Here is a 21,061-nt window from a genome sequence, read left to right as displayed (position 1 = left end):
ACAGCTATTATCAAGAAAACAAATGACCACAAATGCCAAGGGATGGGATGGGGAGAAGAACCTGCTTGTGATTGGCAGTAAATTAGTCCAGTACTATACATATTATTATGAAGGTTCCTAAATAAGACATAACACAGAGCTTCCATGATCCAGCTATAGAACAGGTCTATACACCAAAGGACCCTGAGTTCACATGCCACAAAGCTATCTGCCCATAACAGCATGATACAGAACCAGCCTAGGTATCCAAAGACAATCAGATACAGGAACTGTGTTACACACATCCAATGGAGTTTTTTATTCAGCCATAAAGAAGAATGAAAATAATGCGTTTACAGGAAAGTAAGTAGAGCTAAAGATCATCATGTTAAGGCAGACAGGAAAAAGCATATTTCCCTTCTATTTCACAAGCAAAGGCTAGATTTAAAGAGACATGAGAGTAGAAGGGACCATTTGGGTGAAGGAAGGATACTGGCCAGAGGAAAGGCAGGGGCATCAGTAAAGCACATTATATCTGCATATGAAAAAATCCTCGGTGAAAAACCATCATTTTTGCACAGTTTCTACAAATGTTGAGAAAAGGAGAAATAGCTTTGAACCAGGAACAACAGGGCAGCACGAAGAACCAGGAGAGGTGAGCGCAGAGATACCTACTCAGCAGCGAGAGCTGCAGCTTTCAAAGGTAACATACAGAAACAATATGGAAAAGTAAGGCGGACAGCTTCCTTGTTTGGCGGTGGAAAGTATAGCTGGCTGTTTGTGGTTGGCTAAAGTCTCTGTGTGTTATACTCCGGGATATATTTGCTGTAAGTTGTAATGTTGTGGCTCATGTGGGAATTCCAAGCACAGCCTCAGCTGGTGGCTTCCTGCTTACTTAATTTTACATCATGGTGGTCAGAAGAAAGTGCCACAAGAGTTTCCAAGAGCAAAAAGAAAAGAATCAACACCACAGATCACCAACCACGTCAGAAATTATTCAGCAGTAAAGGAAAAATGAAAGCATTCTCAGATGGAAGAAAATTGAGAGATTGCCTCCAGCCCCCTACACTGACAGAATGGCTGAAAAAACAAGTTCTCTAAACAAAACAAATAAATAATGAAACCTGAGTCATTGAAAGGAAGACAGAAAACAGTAAGCTTCTCCTCTTGAGCTTTCTAATGAGTTTTGATGGTTGGCATAGAAACAGAATGGTGGATCAATGGAACCAAATAGAATAGACCCAGAAATACATCAACACACCTACCAATACTTGATTTCTGACAAAGCCAAAACCATATAATGGAAAAAAGACAGCATCTTCAACAAATGGTGCTGGTCTATCTGGATGTCTACATGCAGAAAAATGCAAATAGATCCATATTTATCACCCGGCACAAAACTAAAGTCCAACTGGATCAAAGACCTCAACATAAAACCAGACATACTAAATCAGTTTGAAAGAGCCTTGACCTTATTGGCACGGGAGACAACTTCCTGAACAGAACATCAACAGCACAGGCTCTAAGATCAACAATCAATAAATGGGACCTCATGAAACTGAAAAGCTTCTGTAAAGCAAAGGACACTGTTGTCAGAACAAAATGACAGCCTACAGACAAGTAATCCAATTAAAAAATGGGGTACAGAGCTAAACAGAGAATTCTCAATAGAGGAATATCAAATGGCAGAGAAACACTTAAAGAAATTTTCAACATCCTTAGTCATCAGGTAAATGCGAATCAAAATGACCCTGAGATTTCACCTTACACCCATCAGAATGGCTAAGATCAAAAACTCAAGTGACAATACAAGCTGAAGAGGATATAGAGAAAGGGGAACCCTCCTCTATTGCTGGTAGGAATGTAAACTTGTACAGCTACTTTGGAAATCAATCTGGTATTTTCTCAATTAGGAATAGCACTTGCTCAAGATACAGCTATACCACTCCTAGGCATATACCCAAATATGCTCAAGTACACAACAAGGACATTTGCTCAACCGTGTTCGTAGCAGCTTTGTTCATAATAGCCAGAACCTGGAAACAACCCAGATGTCCCTCAACGGAGGAATGGATACAGAAATTGTGGTACATTTACACAATGGAATACTACTCAGCAATTAAAAACAAGGAAATCACGAAATTTGCAGGCAAATGGTGGGATCTAGAAAAGATCATCCTGAGTGAGGTATCCCAGAAGCAGAAAGACACACATGGTATATACTCACTTATAAGTGGATACTAGACCTATAATATAGGATATAAACATACTAAAATCTGTACACCTAAAGAAGCTAAGCAAGAAGGAGGACCCTGGGTAAGATGATCAATCCTCACTCAGAAAGACAAATGGGATGGACATTAGAAGAGGGAAAAAACAGGGATGAGGACATGAGCCTACCACAGAGGGCCTCTGAAAGACTCTACCCAATAAGGTATCGAATCAGATGCTGAAACTCATAGCCAAACTTTGGGCAGAGTGCAGGGAATCCTATGAAAGAAGGGGGAGATAGTAAGACCTGGAAAGGACAGGAGCTCCACAAAGAGAGCAACAGAACCAAAAACTCTGGGCCCAGGGTTCTTTTCTGAGACTGATACTCCAACCAAGGACCATTCATGGATATAACCTAGAACCCCTGCTCAGATGTAGCCCATGGCAGCTTAGTCTCCAAGTGGGTTCCTAGTAAGGGGAACAAGAACTGTCTCTGACATGAACTCAGTGGCTGGCCCTTTGACCACCTCCCCCCTTGAAGGGGGAAGCAGCTTTGCCAGGCCACAGAGGAGGACAATGCAGCCAGTCCTGATGAGACTTGATAAGCTAGGGTCAGACAGAAGGGGAAGAGGACCTTCTCCTATCAGTGGACTTGGAGAGGGGCATAGAAGGAGATAAGGAAGGGAGGGTGGGACTAGGAAGGAAGTGGGAGGGGGCTACAGCTGGAATACAAAGTAAATAAATTGTAATTAATATAAAAATAAAAATTTAATTAAAAAATCACAAACTACAACACTGCTTCATATGTGAAAAGATGGAATGTAAATAATGTAATTATATTGTAAAGAGGGAAGATATAAGAAATAAAGGTAAATAAGTTTTCTACATTTATTTTAACTGTTAAAAATGACAATATTGGTAAACTGTGATAAGTTGTTTACATTTATCATAATACCTAAAATATCCACTACTAATCTAGTCAAAAATAGTCATTTGAAAATATCACATAGAACTCAAAACACACAGAAAAGTGAAGTAAAAAAGAAATTCAAAACATAGCCAACAAATAAAAATAAATAAAATGGCAGCCTTTAGCCATAACACGTAAATAACTACATTAAATGTAAATGGCTTAAACACAACATTTGAAAACAACCTGGAAGAGTGGATTAATGAAGCGTGACAGTGAGGGTCTGAATGTGAATGTTCCCTTCAGGCTCACATTCTGAACACTTTGCTCCCAAACTGCAGGTTGTCTGGAAGGCTGTGGCAACGTCAGGCCTGGACAGCAGAAATGGCATACTGGGGGGCAGGCCTTTCGGGAGCTGTTCATGTCAGGCTCTGGACCTGCTCCTAGCCAGCACCATGAGAGTGTCTGCCTTCCACTGCCTCTACCACTACAGATGGAACCACTCCTACCACCATTCTTCTCCCAGATGACAAACTGAAATCCCTCTGTGAGCCCAAGGTTAACCTTTTCTTCCTTGAGTTGTCTCCGTCAGGTATTTAGTCACAGCAAAGCAACCAACACAAAATCTGACTGCACCTTGTCCAAGCAACACACTTCAAAATACTAAAACATGGGCCAGCTGAGAGCAAAGCAGAGCCGGTAAGCTATATTAGCATCAGATAAACACAGCAAAGAAACCACCACAGTGGAAACTGACATCTTAAGTTTGGGCTTTATTTTTATAACCAGAAGCCAGTGAAGACCTATCACCAGACTGACATGGCCTTAGATACATTTTATTTGCTTTATTTTAATATATTAATGGACTTTATATTGTTTTTCAATGGGTACATGCAACATGCATTTGTTTTTCTATATCTGGTTTATTTTACTTAACCAAATATACTATGGTTAAGTCTTTTTTTTTTTTTAACTACAATTACTACAGGATTGCATTTCTTCTTTGTGGCTGTATAATACTCCATTGTGTATCACATCCTTCTTTATCCATCCACTGCAAGGCACTGACAGTGATTCTGGAACTCTTGTGTCTAACTCCACAAGTACCAATGTGCAGGTCGATCCCAGGCACACTGCTTTCACTTTCTTTGGTTATATACCCAGAAGGGGGATAACTGGATTACACAGAGTTTCACCCTGTTCTCCACAGTGGCTTTTTAAGTTTATATCCCCACCAACAGCGGATGATTTCCTTTCCTCTCCAGCGTTTTTAACCTTTTGTTTTCTTGAGCTGTATCTTTAGAAGCGCACCCAGCCACTTGAGTGAACAGACTGTCTGTGGGAGGGCAGGCACAGAGGTCTAAAGATGTATTCAGAGGCTTCTGCAGCCATGCGGAACAGGGAAGATGACCAGAGCGCATCAGCAGTGGCAGAGATGGAGAAGAGCCACTGAACTGAAAATGCACATTCAAGGGACCACAGCCGGGAGGAAGATCACACCAATAAACTGGCGATTTGACAGAGGAATCAAGGCCGGGTCCCGTGCTTTCTTTGCTTTGTTTTTGTCTTGCTTTACTTAAGAGGCTGAATGGATGTTTGAGATCATCAGTAAAAAAATGTGGGAGGAAACAGACAGAAGTTCCAGTTTACCCTCTCGGCCGTAATACCTGAGGATATCTGACAGGAAAGATAGCGCTGATTTATGTCTCTACTTAGGAGGAACATCTTGGCTAGAAATACAGATTTAAGGTTCATCAGTGCATGTGCTGTATTTAAATGTGGGTAAGCCTCTTTGAAAGAGTACAAGTCTAGAGAACAGGAGCCAGAGCGCTGGCCTAGCGCAGTGCTGTGTGCTGTGCAGTCAGCGGCTGAAGAGCGGCTAACAGAGGCTGCAGATCAGCTGGCTGATGGAGCTCAGGAGCTCTGGCAGGTGCTACACTCAGACATCGGCTGACTGGGTGATGCTGAGAGTTCAGACGGGGAAATGGCTACAGACTGAAGGACACTTATGACCTAAAGATGCGTGGCCTCAAAGCACAGAGAAAAATCAATGGGAACGGGCTAAGAAGAAAACGGGTGGCAGAAATCCAAGAGAGAGAGTATGAACTTCCTCAGCGAACCTGCTGATAAGGGAGACGGGATAAAAACAGGGAGGGATACAGCCAAGAGGGTTCTTTTCTCGAGATAGGGGAACTCCTATCTACATGCCCATGGCATGACTCCAGAGAAAGGCAGCGCACGGAAGAGTGACAGCCATCGAGACAATGGGAACGAAAGGTCTGGGGCACTGTGGAGTTGCCTGCGTGTCACTCATTACATCAGGAGAAGCAGAAAACCGCCCACACATGAGCAGACAGGCGACCTCAGGACTACTGGAGTGCAGCTCAGAGCAGAGACGTCAGGGCACAGCAACAAGATTCATCAGGGCTTGAAGAACAGCGTCTCCCTGAAACCATACAAGAGGGTGTATGCCTCTAACCCCAGCACTGTGGAGGCAGAGGGTCAGAAGTTCAAGGTCATCCTCACCCACATAAGGAATTAGAAACCAGCTTGGGTCACGTGAAACTGTCTGAGAAAAGACAGAGAAGCTGGAGCCGGGGGAAGGACACCACCAGGAGTAGATTAGAAAGCTGGGGTACAGCACTGTGCCTGTGATGGCCTTGGGAAGGAAAGGAAGAGTCCAGAGGTAGGCCGCCTCCAAGAAGAACGAGCAGCCAAAGCCTGGCAGCAGCTCCATGATGAACCCCTTCCCGGTCACAGGCGGCTCTCCCCAGGTGCCAGGAACTCGGACCCTAGCTGCCCACAGGCTGTTCACACTATGTTCGCCTGTTACTTGGCTGAATGAAGTGAGGGATCCATCTGTTTACTAGTGACTTTATTCTCCGGGGAAAACCTGTCAGTCCTCATGCCCCCAATACACACGGCACACCCCCTCCACATACTTAGTGTGGCACCATACAGTTCGCATTCAATGTACTGAATAAAGCTAAAGAGCTGGGGCTGGAGAGATGGCTCAATGGTTAAGAGCACTGTCTGCTCTTCCCAAGGACCCGGGTTCAATTCCCAACACCCACATGGCAGCCCACAACTGTCTGTAACGCCAATTCCTAAGGGATCTGACACCTTTACACTAATGCACATAAAATGAAAATTAAATAAGTTATAAAAAGATTTATAAAAATAAAAAAATCAAAAAAAATAAAGCTAAAAAGCTAATCTCACCAGGGAAAAACTCTGGTTTCCAGCGTGCTTTAAAATCAAATCCAAGGGACACCTAGGCTGTTATCTTTACTTTATAGAACAAAAAGTAAGAAATGTTTGGGTTATATAGGATCGTTCAGTTGTTTAAATAATCCAAATCAATTTGGTTTGGACATCTACTCTGGGACCCTGACTTATAAACCAATGTGCCCACATTCATAGATCAATCTACCAAACAGTATGTGTGAAAAGACAACAAGAATGTTTTATCTTTGATAAACTGTCTAATGCATTTAAGAGAAAAGATAAATCTATGGATTTTTGCAAAGCGTTTTTTTGTTTTGTTTTGTTTTTTAATCTTTTTCTCTAATGAGAAAGCGAGACAAAAGGCATCCACTGTCCCCCTGGAGAATCTCATGACTTCCCAGGGCCTGAGGCACTTGCCCATCAGTGGCTAGCCTGCACAGTCAGGGTCTGCAGCGGCATAGTCAGGGCCCCTTATGGCCACTCAGCCTTTTCAAGTTGCTGCATTAAAAGAGGAAGAAACACTTACCAAAAGGCTACATTAAGGGCTTTCCCATCCCCTACAGGTCATGTGACAGGTCGTGAGCCACATAAAAACACAAAGAAGTAAATTCAAAATGGAGCCGACGAAGCTATGAATCCTGTGTGGCTAGACTCAGGAGAGGAAGACAGAAGAATACTGGACCCTGGGCTTTCATGGGAATATGACACAAGTCACAGGAGGCTAGAAGGTCCTGGAATGAAAAGCACCTGTCTATTAGTACAGCATCCAGGCCTGAGCACCCATCAGGGGTCAGGTCAGGGCTCTCTCACCAACTGTGACCACTATCAGGAGGAACCGCTGTGAAGTAGAGCACAGTCAATTTGATTCCGTGAATGAGCGCACGGATGCGCTCTGAGGGTGTCCTTACTGCTCGCGCGCGGTGCTCAGCGAAAAGCCACCACGGCAGCTCTATGTTATTTGCATCTGCTTCTAGCAGCCCCGCCGCCGTCCTTGCAGAACCGCTGGCTCTACTGAAAACTCTGGCAAAGAGTTTTGTGCAGTGACAAACCCAAGAATCTCAGCACACAGAGGCATCGTCTCCAGGGCTCACAGTTCATCTGGAAAGCATAGGGCTCTGTTCCTCAAGGGAGGGGAAAGGGTGGGAAAGAAGGCACAGTTAGCCAGGACATTGGCTCATTTTGCCTGGCCATGGTCCAGACTATGTTACTTGTAAAAGGTCCCTATTATCTTTGTCTGAAACATTTTAAGTACATTATTTAAGAATTTCAGAACTGACACACATACACACATACCACAATCTGGATGAATAGATGAACAGGTTCTCTCTCTCTCTCTCTTTCGTGTGTGTGTGTGTGTGTGTGTGTGTGTGGTGTGTGTGTATGCTTACAACTCACATACTATGCGGCTCATTCACAGTGTATGATCCTGGGGCTGGAGAGATGGTTCATTAATTAAAAGCACTTACTGCTCCTCCAGATATCCTGAATTCAGTTCTCAGCACTCACAATTGGTGGCTGGCAACAACCTGTAACTCTCTGAACTTCAAGAGATCCAGTGCCCTCTTCTGGCCCCCTCAGGCATGCTCACATTACATAGCACATGCACACACACACGTGTGCAAACACACACAAACAAATTTGTAAAAATTAAAAGTACAGGATCCAATGGTGTTTAGTATAATCAGAGTTTTGCAGACTCTGCACCGTTGAGTTTCTCACAGGACTCTGCCTCTGAATCCTCTCATTCATCATGCAGAGAGAAAGCCAAGGAGGCCCAGTTTAGTCACGTCTCCAAGGCTGCAGAGTTTATCAGAGCAAGAACTAGCCTCGAGTCCTTGGGAATTATTAGCCACTGACATCATCTGGGACTCCCTTTCCCTGCCCCTGGGAAAGCTCGGAGTGAATTAAAGCCTGTTGTGAAAACGTTTGAGAACATCTGGCATTTTTTTTTTTTTATTACTCTGCTCCCTCGCATTCAATTAAACACAACCTAATTTTTCCAAGCCTGTTGCACTGCATAATTTCTAAGAAAGACTTCTAGAACTGGGGCTGGGGGTGTGGCTCAGTCAGGAGAGTGCTTGCCTAGCCTGCATGAAGCCCTGGGTTCAGTCCTCAGCGCAGCCCATGGCCCTGGAGAGGTAGAAGCAGGGCCCTGGGAAGCTTGTGACCACGCTTGGCTGTGCAGCCAGTCTGAGGCTAGACCAGGCTACTTAAGACCTGGGAGAGGAGGGGGAATTGAGGACAGAACATCTAGAAACGTTAAAGTACCTGGTTCGAAACTTACCAGGTACTCTAACCACAAAACGTTAGTAAGTCGGGGAGAACCTCTGACGTCTCTCTTTTCAAATGATTTCAGAGAAAGGAAGGGAAGAGTTAGAAACACACCGCAAGGACCGGATGCACTCAGATCCCTTGAAGGTCTCCTGTCCCTTTTAACTGATTGGTTATAAGGAGTCAAACCAAGCCTCCTGTGACAGTCTGTTTCAACTCCAGTAACTTCCAAGGATTTCAACCACCCTCTTCTGCTCTGCGGTCAGAAGCCATCGGGAAGCCTGTAAGCACTCAGTGTGGGTGTTCATGAGATTCGCTCTTATAAAGTCCATATCCAAGAAACGGGAGAGGGGGTAAAAAACAAAGGGGCTCATTTTCTGCCCGGGCTAAGGAAGACAATGGTACCAGCCTGGCCAGCAGGGCCTCAGGCATGGCCTTGCCCCCAGGGGCCCAGGTACCCCGCCGTTAACACAGAAGTGGACGCTGACTGCTCGGCCTTTAAACGTTTACCGACCCTCTGTACAACTCCACTCCCCACCCCACCCCCCGCTCTCTGTCTCATTATTCCTCCTGAACCTCACTTAAGCCTCATCTATTAGCTACACTACACTCACTGTCCAGCAAGCCCTGAGCTGAACACTGTTCCGGTATGGCGCCGCCTAGAGTTTACATTCAGACGCTACCGAGCGCGCTCCCACCTGCCTCCGTTCTCCCGTTTTAAAACGTCCATTGCAACTGGAATTTCCCCCAAGTCAGTGCTTCCTATCCCAGACCCCAGAGCAGGCTAGGCCCACGACCCAAAGGCCAACGACAACCGAATATCCCGCGGACTTCTGTAAGTACCAGAGCTCCAACAGTGAAGCCACCGTCTCTGCCCTCACCCAGCGGGCCCCTCCTCGTGGGTTCCTAGCACCCTGAATAGCACCACTGTGCGCCCTAAGTCCCCTGCTGGGAACAGCCATCACTCGGTTCCCTTGTGGACCAGCTGTGACTGAGGGGTTAGCAGTGTCTTGCCGCCTGGGATGGAGAAGAAGGATTTTCTACCGCCCGCTGCAATCTCAAGATGGACAGGCGAGAAGAGGAGGGGTGGGCCACGGCCACTGGGGCCGACTCTAAATGCAATCTGTCCACCAGGGTTCGAGCAAAACCGAGGCGTGGGGGGGGGTGCGCAACAATTCCGCGGGTGCTGGTGGACAGGTTTTACAGCGTGAGCTCTACAACTGCCGGAACAGTGGAGTATTAAAAAGTCCATTTTCTTGTGATACACACACACACACACACACACACTTTCCTGTGTTCCTGTTTCCAGCTTCCTCTGTTCAGGATTCCCTCCTTCTCCTCCCAGTCCATAGCCACAATCCTTTCTCAGGATTAGCCCCCAGATGTCTTTTCTTCCTGGAAGCTTCCCATTAGGCCCCACAGAGTCACCTGTCATCCTCTCGTGCGGGGGGTGTGTCTAGCACGGTTTGTTTACGTGTGTGTTCTGGGTCTCCTCCTCACGTTACCGTCTCTTTGAGAGCAGGAGACTGGGCGCCAACCTCGAACCCACCGAGGGAAGACAGCCGGCAGGGGAAGAGGACCACAGCGTTGAGCCCCAACCCGGGGGGGAGGGGGAGCCAAAGCAGAGGCCGCCTGGCCCCAGCCAGAGAGCAACTATAGCGCCCTGGGGGAGGGGGGCTTCCCAACCGACAGGCTGGCGATTCCGGGGCCGCAGGGAGGCCTACCAGGTCAATGGTCCCGGAGGATCTCCTCCAGGCGCTCATCTTCAAGCCCACCACCTCCGACCCCTTCACTGCCAACCGCTCAGATTTACAACCGCCAGGGCGCAGCGGGAGACCCGAGACTCAAAGGAGGGGGCACCACGGCGCGCGGCACCGAGCGCGCGACCGTTACCCGCCCCCGCGCCCTCCTGGGCGACCAGAAACCCGGCCCGACGGAGGCCGACCGAGACCTGGAGTCCACGGCCCGCGACTCCGTGGGGACACCGCCTCCAGGTCCCCCTCCCGCGCGCCTCCCTACCTGGCTGGCTTTGTGGAACTGCTTCTTGAGCCCCGCCACCGACATCGCGGCGGCGCCCCGCCCGGGGGTGGTCTCGGGGCTCCGCCGGGCCACGCGGCCGCGACGCTGAGCGGAGCGGGCACCCCGGGCGGCCCCCGCGCGCCCCACGGCCACGGCCACGGCGCTGTCACACTGGCACACGCGCGCGCGCAGACAGCAACACCGGGTTTCGAGGCCCCGGCGCAGCCCATTGGCCAAGCCGCGGCGACATGCAAATGAAGCCGCTTGGACCGCCCACGCTTCATTGTTGCGTGGCGACCGGGAGCGCTAGAGCCTGGAGGAGGACCATTGGGAGGGTTAGCGGTGGGATGTCCCCGGGATGCCGAGAGCCTCTCGGGACTTCTTCCGGACGGCTTGGGATGCGGCTGGCTCTGAGGTTGTTCTGGACGCGAGGTCTTCTCTCTGCTCTTCTGGGACCTGATGTGAAATTTGCTTTTTTTACTCGCTGGTAGCAACAGCTACACCCCCCCCCCCAGCCACCCTCGCCCCCACCCCGCGAGTTTTGGATTGACGTGCGTTGTGAGGAAGGAATGCTAGGATGTGCACCTCAGGTTGAGAAATACTGTAGAATCCGGATCTGTGGTTAGGTGGGAGGAAGCTGGTCGTGGGCCGCCGGGTGTGCGCTTTAGGCGCAGTCTGCCTGAGCGATTTGGGGACGCTGGGAGAGGTTAACTTGGTAGTTTATTAATAAACTCAGATTAGTCTCACAGATGATCTGGGCTTCTTGTCAGATACACCAGGGACCACTGTCTGCAAGATGCCAGAAACAGGGTCTTCCAGTCTGGGAACTTCTCAGAGGGTAAATAAAAGCAAAGGCCTCCGAAGGACAGGGTCAATGGTTGACTTTAAGGAGATTGGTTGCGGTCTGCTAGTAGCCTTGGTCAAAGAAGAAAAGAAACTAGATTCAGGGATTTTCCCATTTCCTCTCTCCCCTCTATCCTTGTTTCTTTTCTATGTATTGTTAAGAGGTGGAACTGGGGTATAAAGGGTATGAAAAAAAAAAACCCCACAAAGTGGCAAAGACCAGCTAAAGGCCTCTCCTGCTGTCCCAAACCCACTAAACAGGTTCTGGGAAAGATGGTCTCCCTTGTCTTGAGCTAGGCTATGTCTGTGCAGGCGATGCTCAACTTTGGACGTCTTTTGTGCCCAAGAGGAGTTTAAATAGCACAGCCTCAGCCTGTGCCCTCTGGGGAGTCAGGTTCTTTCCAAAGCTGCTGGCTGGCATTTTTCCACGCTGATAAGGGGTCTGCAAGGGAAGAGTGAGTCAGGTGTGGTGGTCAGGGAAACCTGGCACCTCTGACTGAGCAGCAATCAATTGCTTCTTTATTTATACAAGTTTCACAATGCAAAGACGGACTGATGATTATCCAAGAAGTGCAGATTATGTGTTTGATTTTTCATTACATGTCCAGGTTACAAGCTCAGTCACAATTAGAAAGTACAAATAGAATGGATTCTATTTTTATTATTAGCCCTATAACTCCAAAGAATCTAGAGAATGTCTCCACCAAGCAAACACATTTATTATGTGACAGCCTGCTTTTAGGCTGACAGTGTATGTAGTTTTAAAGCACTCCAGATAAACCGAAAATATCTTAACTGGTTTTTTATGAATAGCAAATACTAATACCTAACTCCTTTTACAGTATCATTTCATCATCTATGCTATATAATGGGAAAATATTACTTTAGTCAATCTATATTATTTACTGAGTTCTATTCCTCCAGGGATGTACCCTGTATGACCTATCTTTAACAAAAATTTTCAGAGAGATCTAAGAATATTGTAGGAGGAGGCCTTGAATCTTTTTTCCCAGCCAGGCAGGGTTTGTCGATTGTCTCTGTTTACCCTGACCAAATTATACTGTTTGAGTTTGCTTAGGGATGGATACCTCAAGAAGATGCCTGGAGTTGCAGCCTCAATCTCTGTGCTTACCATGATCTCCGGGGCATAAAGAAGACTTCCAAATAAAGCCAGATAAAGCCTCAGACTTTCCTAAAAAGACTCAGACATAATTTTCCTGGGAAAAAACATAAAATGAATCATAATGCAGAAAGTCCCTAAGAATGCAACATGCACAGACCCAAAGCATAAAAGTGAGAGACAGAATGACAGTGATCACAGCATTTGGCTCAGCTTTGCAGAAACTGTCAAACAACTGTGCTAACTTCTTGACCTTCACCATTTCCAGTGGATATGGCTGGGTCAAGAGGGCAAGTGGTTTTCTCCAGCTGTTGAGTTAATTTTTATCCAAGGATGTGTTGGGCTTTTTGCCACTGAGACAAATACCTGGTAGAGCACATGGTAAAAGATACTGTTCCTCTTCATGGTAGACAGTAAGCAAAGAGAGTGGGGGAGAGACCAGTTACAACCCCCAAAAGCACTCCTCTGCTCATCTATTCATCCAGTTAGTCTGTCTTCTAAAGCATCCATTGCCTCCCAAAATTGTATTACCAGCTAGGGCACCACAAGTTCAGTGTTGTTTTAAAAAATGAAAATCCCAACCGATTGATTTTACCAGTGAAGACTCAGGAGCCAGATGCTGGGATGAAAACCTGCTAGCTCAGAGAGGCAGAGAAAGCACCCAGCTGATTTTCCTACTCAGCCAAAGGAAAAAGCCAGAAGCCCAAAGCTAAAATCTTACTAGCTCAGCTGATGGCCCAGGAGGAAAAGGCCTGCTGTCTCACCCAATAGCCCAGGAGGAAAAAGCCAACAACTAAAAAGCCAAAAGCCAAAAGCCAAAATGAATCCTCTTCTTCTCCACACTGTCTTAAATACCCTTCAACTCAAAGTCCTTCCTTACTGCTTAATCCCTTTCAGCTGATTTCTTGCTCTACCTCTTGACCTAGGATTAATTTTACAAAGTCCTATGTACAAAAAGCTCTTGGATTAAAGGTGTGTGCTAGGGCTGAGTCAGACCATAATCACCTATTACAATAACAGAAAGTTCTTGGATTAAAGGTGTGTGTTAGGGCTGAACCACACAAAACAAGAAATAGGTTTTTACCATTCACAGTCTCGGGGTTCACACTGGGGTCAAATATCCTGCAACAGTTCAGCACTGTCAGGAGCAGCTCATAAACCATAATGGTGCAAGATACCTAGTTTCTATCATCTGCATGCAGGCATCCAGTTTTAACAGCTCCATTTTTAAAAGGATATTTTCCTTTATCAAGCATGTATTTTTGTTACCTTTGTGGAGAATTAAACGGATAGGTCTCTGTGTGCTTATTTGTGTCAGTTGCTCTAGTCCATTGGTCGCTGTGTCTGTTCAATGCCATGCTGTTTTGATTACTATGATTCTGTATATAACTTGAAACCAGGTATCATGATACCTCCAGCACTGCTCCTTATTCAAGATTACTTTAACTGCTTGGGGTCTTCTGTGCTTCCATATGAGTTTTAGGGGTTTTCCCCTAGTTTGGGGAAGAATATCATTGGAATTTTGCTGAGGATGGCCTTGAACTTGCAGGTGGCCATTTTAACTATTGTGCTGACTCTTGAATAAGGGAGGTTTTCCAATCTCATAATCGTTCTTTCGTGTATTTGGTGTTTTATAATTGCCATTGCAGAGGTCCTTCACCTTCTTAGTTATTTTTATTTTTACTGTTTTGGGATCTGTAGTAATGGAATTTCATTGAGTTCATGAATGGTGTAGAGAGAAGCTACTTTGTTACACTACTTTGCTGAGTTTTATTAAGTCTAAGAGCTGTCTGATGTTTCTAAGATTGTTTAGGAGTAGGATTACACCAAACAAGAATCATTTGACTCTTTCCTTTGCTAGTTTTGGTTTCTCCTGCTGTCTTGCTCTGACTAAGAAGGTGGGTCTTATATTGAATAAGAGGAAAGAGAGTAGACACCATTATCATATTTCTGAACTTTTTCTTTTTCCCCATTTAGTATAGCATTGGCTATAGGTTTGTTATAGAGAGCCCTTATATTGATGGATTTTTTTTTCTATTCTTAGTATCTTTGCAGCTTTTTTGTTTTGTTTTGTTGGGGTTTTTTTGTTTGTTTGTTTGTCTGTTTGTTTTGTTTGCTTTGTTTTGGTTTTGGTTTTGGTTTTCCAAGACATGGTTTCTCTATGTAGCCCTGGCTGTTCTGGAACTTACTCCGTAGACCAGGCTGGCCTTGAACGCAGAGATTCACCTGCCTCTTCCTCCCAAGTGCTGGGATTAAAGGTGAGCATCATCATCCCCAGCTCTTCTTAGTTTTTATTAGGAAGGGATGTTGACCTTTCTCAAAGGTGCATTCCGAATCTATTGAGATGATAATGTGATTTTTGTCCTTGGCTGTATTTCTATGATGTATATCATCTATTGGTGTATGTAAAATCAACTTTACACCCTTAGGATCAATCATAGCATAGAATCTTTTTAATGTGCCACTGAATTCAATTTACAGTTTGTGTGCATGTCTATGTTCATGCATCATGTGCCTATAGAGGCCAGAAGTCAGATAAAATTCAGTATCTTTCAATCTCTATATTACTTTTCATGTGTTTTATTGTCGTACTATTTGAGTGTTTTGCCTGCATGTATTTGTGTGTACCGTGTGCAATTCCTGGTGCCCGTGAAGGTCAGAAGAGAGCTTTGGATCCCCAGAGACTGGAGTTACAGATGGTTGTGAGCCACCATGTGGGTGCTGGGAATCAAACCCAGGTCTTCTGCAAGAGCAACAAGTGTTCTTAACCTCCGAGCCATCGCTCCAGCCTGTCAACGTTTTTGAGAGATGTCCCACAGAAGCCGAGCTCACCAATTGGTGACAGGAGCTAGCCCCAAAGCCTCAGAGGTCCTCCCATTTCTGCATACACGTCACCACTGCCCCTCCCCCATGCTGAGACTGCAGGCACCACTGCCACGCCCAGCTCCTTACCTAAGATCTGGCTCTCCACACTGAGGTCTCCATGTCCGTGCTGCAAGCACTTCACTGACAGCAGTTATTTTCTTTCATGAATTGAAGTCGTCATTCCAGGCTCTCTGGACTTTAGGATTTCCACTGAGACAGCTTTTGTTCTGATCCATTTGCTGCACAAGCGTGTGCGTGCATGCAGGTGTGTGTGTGCCCACATAGAGAGGCTGGACGGTGGCATTGGATGGCTTCTATTTTTCTCCACCTTATCTTTTTAAGACACGGTCTTTTATTGAACCTAGAGTTCACTGATTGGCCACACTAGCTGACCACCACACTCTGGAACTCCGGCTAGCTCCACGTCCACTCCCAGAGCTAGTGTTACAGACACTTGAGGGTACGCCTGACCGTTTTTGTATAGTTGTGGTTTTGTTGTTGTTGTTGTTTTCCGAGTGGGTATTGAGGATCTGAACTCAGGCCCTTGTGATTCTTGTGGCAGACACTACCACCTGAGCCATCTTCCCAGCCCCTGGGTTTGCTTTCGTTAGTGACTTAGTACTTCTGTTTCGCAGCTATAAATATTCTTTCATGTTCCCTTGGTTTTACATAGTGAATTTCTATGTCGTAACTCACACAGCTTTTGAGGTGCACGAACAGTTCTTCATCTTTAATCTTCTCTGCTATTTTTATTCTATGTGTGTGGGTGTTTCTCCTGCATGCAGGTCTGTGCTTCACCACGTGCTTGCTGTGCCCACGGGCTCCAATGCCACAGGACTGTTGCTACAGGTGGTTGTGAGCCACTGTGTACATCCCAGGAATCCGACCTAGGTCCTCTGGAAGACCAGCTGGTGCTCTTAACCACTGGGCCACCTCACCAGCTCCTCGACTACTTTCGATGAGAGTTGTCCCAGTGTGCAGCCTCTTCTTGAGAGCTCGGTACCCAATAAAATCGGGAGAACGAAAACAAACCATTGTAACATCAGCACCAAAACAACGGCAGAGACGTGTGAAACAGTTACAAACACCCCCTACTCCTAACAACAACCGAAAAGAAAAAGGCAAAAATAATATAGATTCAAAGGGAAATTTAAAAGGGAGCTGAGCAGGGGTGGCGCACGCCTTGAATCTCAGCAGGCAGATATCTCTGAGTTCAAGCCTGGGCGGTCCACGGAGGTAGTTCCAGAACAGCCTGGGCTACACAGAGAAACCCTGTCTTCAAAACAAAACAAGAAATTAATAAATGTAAAAGTAATAGTAATGAGGTAATTTAAAATTGGGGTGTGTGGGGAGAAACAGTAAGATAGAAACAAGCTAGAAATGAAAGGGGAAAGAATATGAGTTAGTGCAAGAAAATACAAAGCCAAACAATTAGAGGAAAGGGAAAAAAATTTTAAAGAGACAGACATCCATTTCACCCATGCCTCTTGCGCCAGGTTCTAGAGCTCTTCTTATTTAGAGTGTGTGTGTGCGTCCTCTTTCTTCTGAGATCCAGCGAAATGGTTGCGATGGCTAATACCGTCTATCGACTTGATGGGATCCAGGGTCACCCAGGAACACGCTTTGGCCAAGTCTGTGATGAGGTGTCCAGATAGGGCCGAGGTGTGAAGACCACCCGAATGTGGTCAGAGCATCCCCCGCCCCACCGAGCTGGTGTCCTGGACTGACTGGCTAGGAGAAGGTGAGCTGAGCACCAGCGGTCACTGCCCTCTGCACATACAGTGAGCAGCCACGTGCCTGCCTGCCAAACCCTGAGCCAGAGTGCCCTTCCTTCCTGACGCTAACGCATAGGTGCACGTGTGCGCATGTGCCGCAGGACGCACACGATCCCACCACCATCAAGCTCTGTTGGGCAGTCCGGCCCAACAGAGGAGGCAGGATCTGCAGCCTCTCCAGCCCACTCTGTCGGGGCTTGCCTGAGGCATACTCTCTGAGGCGATGGTCCTGCCGAAGCGATGGTCCTGCAGCCTCTGAAAGTCTCGGAGCCTCTGAGCGTGGAGAAGGTGGCCAGACCTGCGCGTCTGCACTGGGGAGGAGGTGGGAGGCAGGGAGTGGTCCCTCGGCCCCACCACACCCATCTCTCCCCCAGCTCCTGCAAGAATCCACACGGCTGCCCACCCGCTCCAGGGGCCAGACCTCCGATTTGAAAGACCGTCCATGTCTCTCCAAGGACAGACTGTCCTTGTCCCTACCAGCAAGGACAGATTGCAGGAAAAATTTCCTCTCCCTCACCCACTCCCTCTCTCCTCCTACCCTTTCCCCCCTTGCTCACTCCCTTTCCCCTTTTCCCCTCCCCATCTCTCTCCCTCCCTCTCTCTCTCTCTGTATTTGAGTTGTGTAGGCACTTGTGCTTGTGAAAGTGAAGGTCAGAGGTCAACCTCAGATGTTTCTCATCGGGTGCCAGCCTTATTTTGAGAGAGAGAGAGTCTCTCATTGGTCTGGAACCCACTGACCATTAGCTGAGATTGGCAAACCAGTAAGCTCCAGGATTCTTCAGTCTCCGCCTCCCAGTACTCAGGTTACAGGTATACACCACCAAAACAACTTAAACAAACAAACAAACAAAAACAGTTGCTAAGAATCAAATTTAAGGTCCCAGTACAGCAAGCACTTTGCTGGTTGAACCGTGTCCCCAGCCCCAGGTCAGACCATAGGACCTCTCTTAGGAAAGCTGCCTGTCCCGGCACCTACAAAGAAGCAGAGGAGAGCAGGAGATGCCCTACTAGGCACCCAGATGGCAGCTATGTCTCCCTCTGCAGTTTTACTGAATCGTCACAGCATTCTCTGGCTCCACCAATGGGCTTTCCTTTCCCCTGTTCCACAGCCAGGTGCATGCTGTCAGGGTCATCCATTCTTGTTCTTCTAAGGCTCCCTATTTCTGGGTCTCACCTAGTTGCTGTTTCTGAACCCCTGTGCCTCCCCATGAGGCCTCACCTCTCCCTGATGCCACACAAGTTTACCTCCATCTCCTGACCAGGAAAGTGTCCAGAGGTTCTGTTCTGCCACCTTCTTTCTTGCCTGTAGCTCTTGTCTTTCTGCTTTCCATTTGTCTTAGACATGTGCTGTTATCAACCGAGCTAAACTTTAATGCTGTTTTGGACCACAGTATTTTAGTCTTTTCGTGGTCTTAGCTGTGTCATTTTTGACCCTACTTGTCTGCTCTCCTTTATAAGTCCATTCTCCTGTCACTGTGTGACTCTAGTCCATTTTCCTGCCACTGTGTCGCTCTCCGTTCTGACACTGTTGCCACTCTAGTCCATTTTCCTGTCACTATGTCATTCTAGTCCATTCTCCTGTCACTGTGTCACTCGTCACTCTCCATTCTCCTGTCACTGTGTCGCTCTGGTTTTTTTGTTTTGTTTTGTTTTGTTTTGTTTTTTCCTCTGCTGACACTCAGATTTTCTTGCTTTTTCTTCTTCCTTTACTTTTGGCTCGCTCCCCATGGCTTGTTCCACCTTTTTTCTTACAGAACCCAGGACCACCAGCCCAGGGATGGCAGCACCCTCAGTGGGCCGGGCCCTGCCCATCGATCACTGTTTAAGGAAATGCAGCTGGATCTCATGCAGACATTTTCTTAATTGAGCTTTCCTCATTTCTGATGACACCAGCTTGTGTCAAGTTGATATAAAACAGTCAACATAATCTTTGAAAAGCAGTTAAACACTCTATAGGGGCAATGGTGTAACTAGAATGCTCCAGGCTCCAGACATTCAGGCCAGAGGCACCCTACCATCTCCTTCTGCTTATACAACCTGATGTTCCGGAACCCCGGCCTAGAAAGAGCTCAGAAGCCCTTGAGTCTGAAACAGCAAATGAACATATTAGAGACTGAGTACAGGATGTCATTCTTTAGGCTGAGCGACAAAGACAAAAAGGAGATAATTTAAAAGAAATTTTGAGATAGAGGAATTGTTAAGCTGTCTTAAATCAAAAATAAATGTTTCAATAAGTATATATTTTCCATTCTTAAAGAAAATTCAAATGTGCTGTCCAGATAGATGGCCTAGTGGGCAAAGTACCAAGGGTGAGGAGTCCTCACCCTTGAGTCCAACCCCACACACATGCTGTGGTACACACAGAAACCACACACACACACACACACACACACACACACACACCACAAAAATATATGTATGTAAACTTTTTAAAAGAAAATAAGCCATCAAAAATGGAAAATTATCTTTGGAATCGGAGTTAAACAATCTCTCTAGACCGTGTTGATTTTTTTTTCTTTCATAGTCTCTGCTATGAAAAATTCAAACATATCTATCACCACTAAAAGCAGTATTTTGTTTTCTTCTCCTCTTTCTCCTAATTAATGTCCATTTTCTATATCTACGTGATCTACATTATTTTCACTACAACCTAACAAAACTATCTGGACACGACAAGTTCCATTCAATAATTTTCTATGATTATATGGCTAAAGAGCCCATCTTAAAATAAGCCCAGGATTTAGATAACACTCTCTTTTAAATATTTTTTATTTATTCTTTCTAAGCCATGTATAGTTCTGTAGGCTGGACACTGGGTGTGAATTAGCACATCAAAGCATTTGAACAATCCTAAGTGTAATTCATGCTCTCTATATGCTGCACAGTTATGCTCACTCCCGTCATACATGGTCATTTAGAGAAAGAAAAATGGTAAGAGGGTGGGATCTCGTCACTTGGGAGGCAGAGACAAGAGGATCTCAGTGAGTTCGAAGCCAGCCTGCTCTACGTAATGAATCCGGGACAACCAGGACTACACAGAGAGACCCTATCTCAAAAAAAATTAAAATTTTATAAGATGCAAAGCAACAAAAGAAACATGGACCTGTGTCTTCCGTTTGCCTTGAGCTAAATTCCAAATCCCTGAAAGGCTGGTCAACCTCTGGCCTGACATAAACTCTGGATTTCAGCTCTTGGCCACAGTGGAAAGCTGAATTCCAATACTAATGCCTTAAACCAGCCCTCCGGTGTTAGTTTAGCCATGACCCCTCCATGTCTCTTTTTCTTACAAAAAGCCCTCATCCAGACTCTCTTCTCTGGAGACATCCCAGAGCCACCGCCTGCCAAATGTTTAGCTAAAGCAGGCCAGAAGAGTCTCCTCTTGGGCCCAATGTCTACACATCCCTATCTGCAAGCTAGCTCTGACAGCATGAAGACTTTGCGTTCCTTGAACCTTCATATGCCCCCACCCCCTTTTACACATCTGGGAAAGATGTGCGCCCGTCAGTGAGGTAACAGAACAGACTCGATGAATCCCAGATGTTAGACACGGCAACTTGCCTTGAGCTTTGCAAGATCACAACTAGGAACAAATGTATAGATTTTCTTCGCTTGTTGTTTTACAGGAAGCTGAGGGGGAGACCAATTGATCAGTCAGTGGAAAGACCAGAAAGATTTTTCATTTAAAAAGGCAGAGAAGACACGGGAAGGAGTTTAGTTCACCTGCAAAGTGGATACACTAACCAGCGAATGTGGCCATCTGTATGTAACACAGGACTTTGTCCCAGAACTCTGTAAGTGTCCAGTTCCGAATCTGGGTACCACTGTAATTATAATTGCTCT

General features: G+C 46.3%; 1 protein-coding gene across 3 annotated transcripts in view; it reads right to left on the bottom strand.

The window, feature by feature from the left end:
• Sh3gl3 (SH3 domain containing GRB2 like 3, endophilin A3) overlaps window positions 1-10,815 on the bottom strand; it is a 127,622-nt gene extending 116,807 nt beyond the window's left edge. Inside the window, exon 1 of one of the 3 annotated variants that reach the window (XM_060367460.1) lies at window positions 10,619-10,815. In XM_060367460.1, coding sequence (XP_060223443.1) covers window positions 10,619-10,663 — 45 coding nt within the window. In that variant the 5' untranslated portion in view covers window positions 10,664-10,815. Of the gene's footprint in view, window positions 1-10,323; window positions 10,345-10,618 lie in introns of those variants that run through there. The other 2 variants (XM_021660127.2, XM_060367461.1) reach the window with 2 other exon arrangements.
• Window positions 10,816-21,061: the final 10,246 nt, after the last annotated feature.

This window comes from Meriones unguiculatus, chromosome 14 (genome assembly GCF_030254825.1).
Source record: "Meriones unguiculatus strain TT.TT164.6M chromosome 14, Bangor_MerUng_6.1, whole genome shotgun sequence".
Classification (NCBI taxonomy): Eukaryota; Metazoa; Chordata; class Mammalia; order Rodentia; family Muridae; genus Meriones; species Meriones unguiculatus.
The sequence above is the reverse complement of the archived record's forward strand: the minus strand, read 5'-3'. Positions and strand labels throughout refer to the sequence as shown.